Source organism: Pseudopodoces humilis, chromosome 3, assembly GCF_049639895.1.
Source record: "Pseudopodoces humilis isolate 2021_Gansu_Grassland_sample_001 chromosome 3, ASM4963989v1, whole genome shotgun sequence".
In the NCBI taxonomy this organism is placed as follows: domain Eukaryota; kingdom Metazoa; phylum Chordata; class Aves; order Passeriformes; family Paridae; genus Pseudopodoces; species Pseudopodoces humilis.
In genome coordinates, this window is record NC_142202.1 from 23,494,265 (window position 1) to 23,509,388 (window position 15,124).

A 15,124-nucleotide genomic window follows, 5' to 3' on the forward strand; every position below is an offset into this window, starting at 1 on the left:
TACCATTGCTGATTATCTTCCACATTCTTTCCTAGGAGTTTGGCCTGAAGGATCAGATGGGACAGACATAAATGCCCTTGTCAGATCCCATAACCGAAAGGTGATAGCAGTGGCTGATGATTTTTGTAAGGTCCATCTCTTTCAGTATCCCTGTTCCAAGCCAAAGGTAAGGCTTGACTGGTCTAGTCCATGTACTTGTTTACATTGCCTGAAAGATTTCCTTGCTTCCAGCATAGTTGTTTTGGAACCTGGCAGGCAAATACTTCTTTTATATCCAAGAGCCCACATTAATTTCACAAATAAAACAGAAACTTTAAAACAATATAAATATAAAATAATATAAAAGTGTCAATAATTACCCTTAAATTCTGGAGATGAGGCTTGATGCTTTGTGTTTGCTGGCATTAGTGTTAGGTCCATTACTTTTTCTATAAAATCTAAATCTGTTCAAGTTGCAAAGAAGAAAGGAAGTAATGCAGTGAAAAATCTAATATAAATATAATTCTTTACTCTTGTGAACTAAGAGCTCTCATGAAGGGCTAAGCAAAAATGTTAGTAGTTTTAAATTTCTGTATCATGTACTCTTCTAGTCAACGTGTGATTTATCTTTCTGCTTGTTTTCAATAGGCCCCAAGTCACAAATACAGTGCTCACAGTAGTCATGTGACAAATGTCAGCTTTACTCATAGCGACGGTCACTTGATCTCAACTGGAGGGAAAGACATGAGCATTATTCAGTGGAAACTTGTGGAGAAGGTAACTCTGCCACCAAATGACATTGTCCTGGATATCAGTGCCACCAAAGTGCCCATCCCTGCCAGTGAAAACGCTGTGCAGTCTCCTGCACATCTCCCACAGCCTTTTAACGAAATGAACCAAAATGAAAGTGTAACTGGCAGCTCTCCGGCTTCCTTGGAGAGCAACTTGGAGCAGTCTGCGGAGGCCAGCGAGGAGCACAGTGAGGAGCAGAGCGAGGGAAGCAGCCTGGATCCCGCCGAGCCGAGCTACGAGGAGCCCTCCAATGAGCTGAGCGAGGAGCACAGCGAGTCCACGGTCACGGAAGAGCAGCAGGATAACTCACCGGCGTCTTAATGCTCCCAGCTCAGGCGGGTGTTATTTTCCCTTGGTGTGCGTGCTTTCATTACAAGGGTGAGGGTTCAAATAGGAAAGAGTAGCTGAGATTCATGACCACTCCAGATTTTGAGTTTCAGTGAGATTTTTAGTCTGAGCTTCAGTTCAATGTGTGGAACCATCCCAAGGGCCTGGCTTGATGGTCTGTAGCAAGATCTGGTCGCAGTTAGTAGTGGACATTACCATAGATCCATTTCAGTTCTGAAATTGCTGTCAGGAAGTGGCATGAAATACATACTGGAAAAAAGGTTAGCTTTGAGAATTAGGTGAAGTAGACCACCTTAACTATGTGAAAGTGCTTTCTAGAAGAACTGAGCTGATGGGAAGCACTGAGCTGTTCCAGCTGGGAGGCACTGTGCTGCTTTTTCCAGGTGCAAAGACAAGCAGAATGAAAAAAACAACCAAAAAGCTCTTTGTAGGGCTGTTTTCCTTTGTTTTTTCTTGAGAAAAATAGAGGAAAAATAATGTAACAATGCCACATGTATGGCGATGCCTTCTTGATCTAACACATATGCAATTTTCTAACACTACTAATTCCTCATGGAGTCTGGATGTGTTCAGAGTTGGTCTGCCCTGGGTGCTGCTAGTTCTAAGGCAAATCCTGTCAAGGAACGGTGTTGGCTGTTCCATTTTCACAGACTCTTAACTAGCAGAATAACCAAATACTGGTGTGTTTCACTTTTCATGACCTGAAAGTTAACTTAAACTATAGGACATAATTGTCTCTTCAACAAGTTGCTTGCCTAGAGAGATGGAAACTTGAGAGAATCTTTTATAGTGACTTAGATGTGAACAGCAGAGGAAGCATGACAAGAACACAGAAGTCAGATGGGCTCCAGAGTTAAACTTTAAGCCTTCAAGCAGAACTTGCTCCATCCCTAGTATGAAAAATATAAATACAGTTAACTTAAATTATTAAATTGGTGCTTAGAATTAGTAAGTTGATATTTTTTTCTTCTGAATTTTTAGAGGTAATTCCTAAAAATCATTAAACTGCAATCTCTACTTTCTGTTTTTTCCCCTGGCTCCTTTAGCAGTTGTGATATAAGCATACAGTAATTTAGATGATGATGATGTGACTTTCTTTTTTTGTGTTCCCTAGACTTGCTGATCTAGTGTTTTTGTGATTTTATTTCCACTCCACCCCTCCCTGGGTTGCTCTAAGCCATGCAGCTCTCATGTGGCTATACCTGGCCAGTTACGGGATATCTTGGCATTTGTTATGCATTTGGAAAGTACTTTTTTTATGAAGTTTGTCAGATAGCTACATTTTTTTTCTTAAGTGCATACATTTCCTACTTTAAAAAAGATATAGATTTACTGGCAGATATCCATTTCCTATGTACTTGTTTATATTTTGATTACATAGAATTTTCTTTTTTAACCTGCTGCATTGTGCTGGTATTTTAGTTCTTAGTTAGAATATCATGTTTAGAAACTTTGGATGAGTTCATAAGTCTTAATTGTGCAAACGTTTACGTGATTGTGCCATTCCAAAGTGCATCAAAACTGTCATTCCCTTACTAGTATCTTCTCAGGAGAAATGCTACAGATCAGGTATTTAGTCATAATTTGGAAAGATAAAAACAAATGGACTCCCAAAGGACATTTAGAACATTTATATATAAAATATATAAATATATATATACACACATATATATATATAGAAAAAATATCCTCTTGTTTACAACAGTTCCAGAGAACCTCAAAGTAGTTCCCTTCAGATGGAGGGAGATATGGATTCCAAGCAACCCATCTGTTTAAACTGTGCTCTGTACATACAGTTTTACTGGAGAGCTCTAGTATGCCTGACTTGCAAATTTGCCAAATAGCAGCAGTGGAAGATAAAGTTCATCAGCTCATCAAAGTTCTTGGTTACAAATGAGAAATATGCTGTAGGTTTAGAAAATTATCTTAGTAAAGGAGAAAGGATAGTAGAGCTAACGAGGCACAGAGAGCTCTCGGTCATTTAACTCCACATAAGCAACACATTTCTCTTTGGAACATCTGTCATCCGGGGTTGCCATGTAAGTGAGAGTTAGAGTTGTGATATTCTTGTGTAGTTCAGAAGACTCTACTAACATGCAAAAAGCCTTACAGCTTTCAATTGCTGGCAACTACTGTTTAACAAATAATTAAATCTGTGATAATGGATGGAAATGGGATTATGTAACTGTAGACGTTTTAGAAAAATAATTGTGAATGAATTATGATTAAGAGTGTTTCATGTGAAGATGTTTGAGCCATTTCTATCATGCATTCCTGTCTTGAGGCAGAAAACTTTGAAGATTAAAAAAAAAATAAAATAATCAAAATAAAATATTGCTGTGTCTCCATATCTGTTCTTGTTCCTTCTGTACATAAAGTGGATGCTCTCATTACAGTTGTAATGTCTGGGTCTGTGATTTTGAAAGAACTTTCTCAACATGTGCTTTTTTGATAAACTCCCAGGCTGTCTAAAAGTAAGTTAACTCTGCTTTATGAATTCTATTGTCAGATCTAAATATTGCTCTTGTTTATGTCTCAAAAGTTCTATGACATTTCCCTTTTCCATTTTTCATGAACAGCTGGCATTATCCTTCTGTAGCTAACTGATGAGTGGCAGAGTGTTACAAACAGGTTTTTGTCCTGCTGCAAAACGCAGTCTGCCTTCCAGAGCTCTGCCCAGAAGCTTTCTTCTAGAAGTCATGAGAGAAGTACAAGCTTATTTTGGCTATAATGTATTGAATACCACAATGTTTCCCCATTCCTCATAGTCTCTGCCCAGCTGCAGGTGCAGAAGGTCACAATATGCTGAATATATTCCTTGTGAGAGCTTCTGTCTTTTCAAAGGCTTTGAATCATTTGCATTTCTTGCATCTGGTTTCTGTCCTTCACAAAATGGGCGAGAAGGCAGAAACCTGCAAGATAGACAAATACCTCATGTTCATCCTCACTTAAAGGAAAAGCTAACAAAAACCATCACTGGCAGCCTGAGTTGGACTGGAAACCTGGACTCTTCCACCAAATTGTCAGGAGAATGCTGACACCAGGAGAATGTTCTACCATGAGCAACAAGCAGATGTCCCAAGGTCATGCTGTGCTGTTCCCAGCACACCTGCAGCTGTGCAGTGCTGTGCTTTCCTACACTGCTCCCTTTCTCTCCAGCTCAAGGCTTTTGCCACCTCTTCTTCTGGGATTCTCAGTAAGGCGGGAGTCTTTCTGAAGAGTAGGTAAGCTGGTCTCTGAGTCCTCGTTGCTGATGCAGGTGGGGCAGGGTTTCCAAGTAGCCACTCATCACCTGAGACAACAGCAGCTGCTGTTATGAGAAGTTGCGTGATGGTATCTGTTCTGTGGAGATGAAGTTTAGGGTAGAGACACCACTGAAGGCATAAAACTATAACTGCATCCCCTTTTACATGATGGAAAACTTAAAGTCCATATTAAAATGTTTGTATAATTTTGTAGTAAAACACTGGAAATTTTATTATGGAGTGCCATGCTCATGGATTCTTGCAGTCTGCATCCACATGGGTGAATTAGATAAAGTGATACTGAGTTTTGTGAATATGACCATGTATCCATGTGGGGTTTTTTTCCCATGGAAGTTTCAGGATAGATGAGGAAAGAGATGCGGATGGGAATGGGTATTGATGAATGATGAGGTTTTTTGGTTTGATCATGCTGGAATTCTCATTATATTATTTGTATAGAAATAACAAGTACTAGTTTTTGCATATGATGGCATGTCAAAGTCTAGCTTCTTACTTTTCTTAATCATCCCTAGAAAGCAATGATTCTGATTTTGCCTACAAAAATGAGCAAAAATTATACTTTGATTGTTATATTGATTAGTCTCCACTGAACAATATGCTGTATTTTCTACTTTGTGCTTCACCACATAAGATGTGTTGCACCCCCTTATGTTTCCTTCACTTCATTGCAGTATTTCAGTTGAATCAGGATGGAGTAAGTAGAATGTCCAGGTGAAATTTAGGCTTGGCCAAACCAACAAACCAAAAAAATCCTCATTTCCACAGCCTCATGCTAATAAAATGTGGGCTCCTGGCAGTGGAAGGGTTACTATTACATGAGGTGGATTTTACTTGAGTGATATTAGTGCTGCATGTTTGCTTTCCTCGTGAACAAGTCCAAGCCCATTGCCTAATCTTTATTTCTGACAGATGTTTTATGTACTAATACTTTAATCAACTGAGAATGAAAAACTGCTTACAGTTTACAGTAGGATTATACCCTTTAGAGCTCAGGCCAGGGTACACGTTTTAATGTATTTAACATGCATGGGGCGGCTTTGTGTGCACATTCACATATGCAAGCATCAAATGGATATGGCTGCTCTAGGCTTTATTTTTTTTTTTTTTTTTTTTTTTTTTGTGGTTTGAAGGAGAGATGTGGATGACTTCACTGTTAATAAAGAAGGTTTAGGAGCATGGAATAAAAAGCCTTCCCAAAAGAATGGTAAGGCAAGAGGATTGGGAGAGGAGGGGCAGTGGTGGAACTGGTTTTACCAGAGCAGGCGCATCACACACCCCAAATTTCCTTCTTCTAGTTTTTTCCAACATGCAAAAGCCTATAAAAACTTGCATTTCTGTTGGATGTACTGGTTAGTTAAAAGGTGGTTTTGAGAAAGGAAGTTTATGGGGATTTTGGCTGGGTTTTACTTTTAACAAATTATTCTAGAAAACAGCTTTCTTCCTGTCTTAGTTTAGGGCAAATTAGGAAGGAAAACTCCAAATGGGGATTTCCCCAGGGAAATGCCCCTCCCCACTAACTGGTCCGGGAAAAGAAAAAAAATTCCTTAGAGAGAAGTGGAAAAAGCTGTTTATTTAACAGAAATTGAGTAATATTAAATAATAAAACCTCTTGCTGTTCGATGGGATGGCAAGTCTAGGAAGAAAAGTCCTTTTCATGTGGTGTAGCTCGGCTCGCTCAGGTTCTTATCAGTCCCTCCGGCGCTGGAAAGTGCCGAGGCCCAGGCCCCGGTGGGCCACAGGCGTGAGCTCCCGGGATTTGGCTGGGTGTTCAGTCCAGAGCAGGCTTGCACAGATCCAAGAAAATTGGGAAAAAAACAAAGGTCCAGGGAACTCCTCTGCCTCAGCTGGCTAAAACTAACTAAAAGCCAGAGAGAAGCTCTGTCCCGCTGTCTGTCCGTGCTGCAGACACCACAGTCCAGGAGCGGGATGTGTGGGAGTGATGTTTTTCTTTAACACAAACTGCGCGCTTCTTCTTCCCCCTCTCTTGCTCTCAGAGCCAGTCTTAAAGGTGCAGAACTTAATATATAACATAAACCAGACGATTGGGGATACCAGTATCATAAAGTCACCCCAGGACACTTCCAAAAAGTTCTTCTAAGGAACCAAAATCTACAAACAGCTTACTTCTTTAAGGGATATGTATGTCCTTGTGATTTTTACAGCCCAGTACCCTTTTCAGAAGGGGACCTCTGGACATTTCCCAGCTCCCACCAGCCAAGTGATCTCCAGCAGGGCTGTGCCTTTTCAGCAGCCTCTGCTGTGTAGCTCTGCACAGGTCACATTATTTTTGCTCTCAAGTAACCATCACACTTGTCAATTCCTTGCAAAAAAAACAACTTTCTCTAAGTTCTTGGAGGCTGTCCAAATCATAGTCAGTTACCTTGTCCCAGTTTTATTTTTTGGTAAGTGCCTTTAGGTTACTATTTCTAGAACAAGCTTTTGTGAGCCATGTGCTCCAGAGAGGTCTTGGTCTGCTCTGTTCCCCTCCGTGGATGTTCCAGCAGTGCCATGTTTGTGTTGTGCATTGCTTGTGTTGCCAGTTGTCCTTGCTCTCAATCCCCTGTCACACAACACAAGGCTCCTCACTCTGCCTTCGTCACTGCCCTCCCAGGCTGCAAGCAAGCGGTGACACTTGCTTTTAATGCTGCTTTAGAGTTCTCTCAGCTTCCTTTAAATGCACTCTTGTCAATCCATTTACCATCCATGTGTGTGTGTCCCCTTTGTTTCTCCCCCTCCACAGCTCTATCAGTGATCATCCCTTCCACTGGCAATAATTTTTTTTTCCTTTTTAAGTCTATTCACACCCTGCTATGCACCTATATCTGCATACAGGAAAATCACAGAAGAGGAAAGTCATAAACTGTGTGCATCAGACAATGGCTACAGCTTCAAATGCTACCTAGGATGTAAGTATAAAAATCCCTGGAATTTTGTACTCTGACAATGAGTGTCTCTGCTGTTGGGGGGACACTGAAAATGGAACTGGGAACTTAAAAAAACTATGTATTTCCTAAGTAAAAGGAACAAACCTGGTGTCATTGCTACATCAGGGGAGCCTGGGGGTTCACCTCATAGCTTGGGAAACAAGCCAAAAACCCCCAGAAACAAACAAAATTATAACCAAACCTTTTGGTTTTAGCAGAGCAGGCAAAAAGTTTCCTATCTAACAGCAAAAGCAGAGGGAGCAAATAGAGCTATGAAGTGTGTGTGCACAGAGCAGCCCACTGTACAGCAAATCTGCTCCTGCTACATTTCCTCTGGTCTAGAGGTGGGTATGAGCAGCACCCCTCTATGGGTGGGCACTCTCTTTTCTCTGCTGCTACAAACTCTACCCTGGGCAGAATTTCTGTAGAAAACCCTGTTTTCAGCATTGTGTTGATTAGAAGTTTTACTTGAAGAACTAGACAACACAGAACTGAGAGCAGAGTGAGAGTCAACATCTTGTCCAGGCACAGGGGTCCTCCGTTGCTAATGCTAAACAGAGATTTTCATGACTGCCTAATGTGAAATGACTGTTGTATAAACAGGGCTTCTGAAAGGATCCCATTTACCCCGAGTTTGGCAAAGGGAAAATGAAATGTCAATTGAGCGTGTTAAGCTGGGTTTCTTATGTCAGAAGTTGTAATGCATTTGTAGATTGATTCACAAATCAGGAGACCTGCAGTTCCATGGATTTTCTGCCAGCTGGGAAGAAAACAGATGTGGAGCATTTTATACTTTCAAAAAAGCATACCTATGAGGGATTTTTCAGGACAGATGTCCATTCCACCCTTTGCCAGGACCATATGGATCTGCTTACATTGTATTTTGTGGGGGTGTTCATAGAAGCTGTACTTATGTTGGAGTATTTTGTATTAGACTCAGTACTTCTGTAGGGAAAAAGACAAAAACAAAAACACACAAACAGCTTGAATAACCATCTTCCAAACTGCCCTCTCAGTGGCCTTCCTAGGGTTGTACCTCTGAAACATCTTTCTCAGAGTAGACCTCTTGCTCTGATAGTTTTTCATTCAATTATACATAATGTTTCAGAATGTTTTTTCTCTCCTAAGAACAGGAGAACCTTCTAGGTTATTCCCAGCAATTAAATTAGAGTCATTCTCCCTAACAGCAAAGAGGGGAATGGCTTCAGCTTGCCTTGGACTTGTGTCTTTGGAAACTTTTGACAGAGGCTTCAGCTGTCCAGGTGATGTTTCTCTGCGCTGATGCTGCACTTGGAGGCTCCAAGTGCCCGTGGCCATGTGCCCATGGGTTGCTGTGTATCCTTACGGAGGCTCCAAGGGCTGGCTGTGTCCGTGGGCTCCTCTGTACCACTTCAGGAGTGGCAGGAGGTGGCTGTGCAGACTCTTCCACCCACCTCTCGATGGAATGCTGGCACGGTCATGGTGTTTTGGTGAGCCTTGTCAAATGGTTCATCGTCATTGCCAACCAGGTGGTGTTCCTGCAGCAGTTTCACTTCCTTGGATGGCTTTCTCCTGGAGTATTTGCAGCTTAGCCACATGCAATAGGCTAGCAGGCTATTGCAGTCCATAAATTTCTCAGAAAGGGAAGGGAGAGGATTTGGTATGCAGCCTTCTCATTTACTGCTTTGATTTTTTATTTTTTTTTCCCCCTTCATTCTTCCATGGATTTAAATCTGTTTGACTGGAAATGAGTGAAGGAACACATTGACACAAAGACTGACGCAGGTTTGACTGGAAAGTTTATTCTTAAATTCCCCCCATCAGTTTGGAGCCTGACCAACATCAGGGATTTTAATGTCATAGATAGCGTGATAGAAATTCTGGCTTAGCTGTGCTGTAAGGAAAGACCAAGGGGAACTATGGCCTGTGTCCCATTTTTGGGTCCTGAATTATTGCCAATTATAATATCTCCTGCTGCAAGCACTTTCTCCCCACAATCAGCCTGTGGGAACTGATCATAACTCTGCAGCAAAGAGCAGCAAGAGGGTTTGTGCACAGGGGGAAGGGCTGCAGATGGGGAGAGCTGCCATAAATGGCTCGGCTGACAGTCCAGCTTTTTGCTGAATTGAAAACTTGTCTCGCTGGAAATCATGGGAATTGGCCTATGAGTTTCAGGCTGGATGCATCTGTACGGGGTTGTGTCTGCAAAGAGCTTGGCCTGGGGGTGCTGTACTCTGTGCACATGGTCTTGCTGCACATCTGATGTGCCACGTCACTGTAAAATATGTAAAATTGAATGGAATGTGTGTGGAAGAGGGGGAATGAGTATCATGTGTGCAAAGGAATAAGCACGGTTTGATCAGCCCAACATGCCACCCTTTTGTCACCCTTGTCCTGATTTGTTTGTTTTACCCTCTTCCTTCACATTTTCAAAGCCCCTTCATGAGGTTTGTTCCTGGTAGTTCTCAAGGAGCTTCAGTTCAGAGTGATTTTCAGGGCAGAGCCCCATTTAAACAGTAGTAAAACACACCACTCTTTTGTCCTGTGATCCAGAATCAGTCCAGCTACAGGTGATGGTTTGATGCACTGTGGCAGGAGTGAGGCTCCACAGTTACTGGATATGGTTGTAAGAAAAAGCCCATCAAAATAGATGCCACCTAAAAGCCCAGTGCGGTACCGGCACACCATTTCTGCTGCAGATACTGCTGATTAGACTTTGCCTTTAGTACTTGCTTTAACAGGGGTAATGCTGATCTTGTTTCTCTTTGATTTACATGCACCAAACACTGCCCATGTATGTATGTACAAAGATATAAATTAACGTAATTACAGCTCTTACCCCCTCACCTGTAATGCTGCATGGAAACTTGCAGCTTTTTGTTGACATCCATTTGGAAAAAAAGAGAATTTTTCCCCTTCTTATCATGAATATGGAAATTTCACACCAGACAAATTCTAATTTAGCATTAAAAAAAAATCACGGGTACAAACCTAAGTTTGAAGCAGAAAGGTGATTCCAAGAGTTGGTTAGGAGAAGGCAATAGGACTGACACAAGGAAAGAGGGAATTACAACACTGGTTTTCTAAATGATAACAGACAAGTGGCTTCCAAACAGTGACATAGAGAGTTGGGTTGGTTCAACAGTGAATATGGTCTAGGAAATAATTTTTTGTTTCTTAAACAATTTGAAAACTGTAAGGATGGAGAAGGATGTAAAAGGAGAGGGATTTGCATGGATTGGCCATCCTACTTTCTCTTGGCTAAGGAGTGTGCTCGCCAGTACATTGTAGGCTAGATGGGTTTGTGATTCTCATTCTCTAAACTACAAGAATCTGACCTTTCAAAAGGGGCTTTTCTAGTAGAGAAGAGGCAACAGGAAGAATTCTGTGCAATTTTTTGTCAAAACCTGTTACAAGACAGACCATCATAAAGGACTTTCCTTACATCCATCCAGGAATATATTCTATTAGAAAAAAGCTCGTGGGGTCAGTCTGTGGATACAAGCCCTCTGTTCATCAGAAATTCTACCCTCACCCTTCCCTGCACCTTGTGGGAGGCTTGGATTTCATTATTTTCCTTTTTTATTCAAGCAGGTTTCAAATATCTTTCCCCCCTCAGGTATCCTGTGGTTCAGCGATAGCACTTCCCTTAACATACAGAAACTAATAATGTTTAATTTGAAGACTGCCCTTAAAGGAAACAGATATTCAAGCTTTTGAACTTGTTCATCCAGTGTTCCCCTGAACATCCCATCTGTGATACAGGCTATGCAGGTTACCTTCACCATGAGATCCCAGACATTCTGTACTGTAGCTGTGGCCAGTCCTGCTTTTCCAGCTGTGTTACAGTGTCTCTAATTCATCTCTGACCACCAGCTCAGTACAAATTGGAGCTGGGTTGATGACTGACTGTGTTGCTCTCTGTCCTACCGGAAGGTGAAAATCTCCCTGGGTGGAAAGATGCTCCCACCTCCCAACTAAGACCTGGAAAGCACCTGTACCCACCAATGGCAGGAGGATATGCAATAAGACTATTTTATTCCTCATGTTGGAGCTAGTGGATAGCTTGGAAAATGCTACAACTTTGCAGAAATTTATACAAAGATATTTCAGAATTTTTTCTAATTAGATTTTCCCCATTCTTGGTGAAATACTTGGATTAATTTACAGTACTTTTGTTGCACCTGTGATTACTTAAGCTGGCTCTGTAGGCTTGTACTAACACTGAAACTAAGCAGTGCTTCACAGTTAACATTTTAACTTAGGAAATACTTTCCAAAAATATATCATGTTCTGCATGTATTTTTTCTATTTTTTATTTCTCATTCACTTGCAGAACATCTGGTATTTTAACTTGCTGCAGGTAAAAACTGATTATATAATCTCTCTGCCAAAACTTCAACCCTGTGGTGAATGGTGTCAGTTTTCAGGATCTCTACTTTGGGCAGTGGCCAAAAAGGTGTTTCTTTCTCTTTTTCACTAGCGTAAACAGTGAGTGTGTGGAAATAGGATTTTACCTCTCAAGAACATTTAGAGATGGGGTTTTGGCAGTGCTGATGGTGGTGGTGGCTTGGGTTTTTGTTGTTGTATTTTTTTAAATTAGCAAGTTGTATTTTGATATAGCTGGTCTCTCAGGTTTACTGCTGTTCATTTTCTGGGGAGGAGTGCCATGGGTATCCTGCTAGCACTGACAATGCTTTGTTGCCACATTCTAAACAAACCCGTCTCTCCAGCTCAATCTCTGCATTGCAACAAGCTTTGCCAAGAAACTGCAAAGGACAAGAGACATTTCAAAAAATACCTTCAGCAATGTATTATATGGAATCATTTAGGTTGGAGACCTCTAAGATCATTGAGTCCAACCATTAACCCAGCACTGCAAGTCCACCATTAAACCATGTCCCCGAGTGCCTCATTAACACATCTTTTAAATACTTCTAGGGATGGTGACTGCACCACTTCCCTGGGCAACCTGTTCCAATGCCTAATAGTTCTTTCAGTGAAGGAATTTTTCCTAATATCCAGTCTAAACCTTCCCTGGCACACTCAAGGCCTTCTCTTCCTGTCCTGGTTGCCTGGGAGAATAGTCCAAACCCCACCTCACTACAACCTCCTTTTGGGCAGTAGAGAGTGATTATTGAGAGTGATAAGGTTCTCACTGAGCTTTCTTTTCTCCAGGCTAAACAATTCCAGTTGCCTCTTCCTTGGAGACAATGCAAACCCATTACACTGGTGAGGTGCAGGTGTGGGATTCTCAGGTCGTGCTTCTCGCTGCCGAATCTGGCTTCTGTGTGCGCAGTGTGAGCCCTTCCACAGCCAGCAGCAGCTCCCAGCCACCACCAGGGAGGCTGAGCTCTGCCTTGGAAGTTAAATTCAGCTGCTCAGACCGATTCTCCACCATATGGGATGAAATGTAGGACCTGCCATCCTAAAACTGCAGTTAGGTGAGTGAGGACACAGACTGAGCAGGGCCAGGACCATCCTAGCCCTGTTTGACAGCTGCCAACTGGGCTGGCGGGGCTTTTCCTTGTCCTGCCCTCGGAGGTGACCCTCCTGTGGCAATGGATTTTCATGAGAGCCACGTGGGCTCACCCTGAGCTCTGCCACACTGCAGTCAATGTTGAAACATTTAGACACCAGGGATATGACTCAGATGCCTCTGCTAGATAAGCAAAAATAGAATAAGAACCAAAAGGAAACCCTCCGGAAGGAGGGGAGGACCTGCGTGCATGTTTAATTGGACAAAAATCAGGCATTTTAAAATCTGAAAGATTTCTCTGAAAGAGAAAAACAAGCCTAGGCCTTAAGCTAAAATGCTGTCCAGCTGTTCCCCTGGCCATTTTGACAGCCATTCCCTCCCCTCCAGCTGATATAACAAATGGAACCAGTTTCCACCCCCGTTTCTCTTTTATCTGTTTCCTTTCAGTAAAGTCTGAAGAAAGTATTTCCGCTCCCTCACCCTCCTTAAACCAGGAGGCTGCCTGATATCCCCTTGATCCATGGGAAACGGGATGAAAACTGCGACGGGATGGTTTGTTCCATTACAGATGTGCACAGCCCCTTCACCCCCAAGGCACAGGCTGCCAGAAGGTGACAGCTCTGTATGTGCCTGCAGCTGCCTCAAAAAAAGGTCTGAAATACATATATGTTGTGGGAAAGAAGCACGAGGGTTTTAAGCACACATTTATGAAAATATGAGAGCTTAAGAAGAATTGGGTCACATCTGACTGCTACCATCTGGCCCACTTCACTCCAAGATTACCCAGGAATGTATTTCACATGTGCCTTTGGAACAAGATTGTGAGCTGCCAAAAAGAAAATATTTTACAGCTGAGCATTGCGTTTCGCTTGGAGGAGTTCAAATGTAATATCCCAAGGAGGAGGATTCCACTGGCGGGTATCAGGCAGGGAATTTGGGCTCAGTCCCTTTGTTTTGTCTGTGCAGTTTTGTAATACGGGACCCTTTGCTGATTACTGGATTGGTTTTAAAAGTTCTTGGTTAGAACAGAAGCTTCCTCATGGGGAGCGGTTTCTTAAAGCAGAGCCCTGGGTAGGCAGCTGAGCTTGTGTTGAGCTGGAGTCACAGCTCAGACCCACAAATGTCACAGCTCAGGGGCACCTGAGGTGGGGGCACCTCTGATGGAGGCTGGAGATGCCAAAGTGCTGCTCCCCAGGGGGAGCTCCCCGCAGTGGGGAACCTTCCCCAGAGGGCTTCACCCATGTGTGCTTCCCTGCGTGTGGCACGAGGGCATCTCACTGCTGTAAAACAGCTGGGCTGCCTTGGCAGACATGTATATACGGATATGTGTACATAGCTAAATATTATTTTATATATTTTAAAACATATAAAAATAGGTTTTGTGGCAATCTTTGCGTACTTGCAAGGATGCACACATTTCTGTGTGGCACACCAGCACGTGGGACAGAATCTTACACGGTGGAAGAGCACGTGGCACCTGTTGCACTTGGGCTGCAATGGGTTCATTCTCAGTAAAACAGGGAATGTGGGAACAGCAGCACTTGACTTTGCCTCTGTCTGGGAACCCTGTAAGAGGAAAGGGAGCTTTTTGCTCTAACGAGGATGGAGTTAATCCTCCCTCTGCCTCAAGCAAGGTTTGCAGGACCAGTGAGCTGAACCAGCTGTGGAGGCTTCATTTCTGGAGATTATGAACTGCTGAGGTTAGTAACAGCTATGGGATGTTGGGGTAATCCTGAAGAGCTGGGGGGAGTGCATCCTTGCCATATATATTTATATATGTATATATGTATATATTTATATATGATTTTTAATTGTTAGAATCAGCCACGGTTCATTTTTTGTCTTAATCACTGTTTTAAGTTTTGAATAAGGGGACTCCTGATTTTTAAGATGTAAAAGATAGGGTACTTTCATTTATCCGTGGGGTAGGAGCTCTGTCACACAGACTGAAGTATGAAAGGCTGTGGAAGTGTGATTTTGCTGGCTGGAGCCACCTGTCCTGAGTTTTGTGTGATGGAAAAGTGTGCAGTGGGACCAGCCTGAAGCTTCAAACTGTGCTTATAAGCAAGTCTTCCCAAGGCCACTGGCATCAAGGCAGCCCCACACCCTGCTAATGTTCTGCTGGGCTTGCACCAAGTTCTTCCACAGGTTAAAAACGGGCTTTGTCTCAGCACAGTGGCACCTCTCTCATCTTTTGAGGCTTTTGGGTCAGAGCAGATGGCTTCTGGTTACCACATAAGGAAAGTAGTTCAGTTTGTTCCTACAGTAGTTGCACAGCAGACAAAGGGTTCAAATTGCTACACTGTTGAGTTTCATTCCTCTTAAACTCAACTGCTTTTAACAAAAAACAAACTAAC

At 42.5% G+C, this 15,124-nt stretch overlaps 1 protein-coding gene across 6 annotated transcripts in view; it reads left to right on the top strand.

Moving 5' to 3' along the window:
• EML4 (EMAP like 4) overlaps window positions 1–3,467 on the top strand; it is a 146,915-nt gene extending 143,448 nt beyond the window's left edge. For all 6 annotated transcript variants that reach the window (XM_014252936.2, XM_088052674.1, XM_088052672.1 and 3 more), the window contains 2 exons: window positions 36–166; window positions 628–3,467. In XM_014252936.2, the coding sequence (XP_014108411.1) occupies window positions 36–166; window positions 628–1,092 (596 nt within the window). In that variant the 3' untranslated portion in view covers window positions 1,093–3,467. The remainder of the gene's footprint in view (window positions 1–35; window positions 167–627) is intronic.
• The last annotated feature ends 11,657 nt before the right edge of the window (window positions 3,468–15,124 follow it).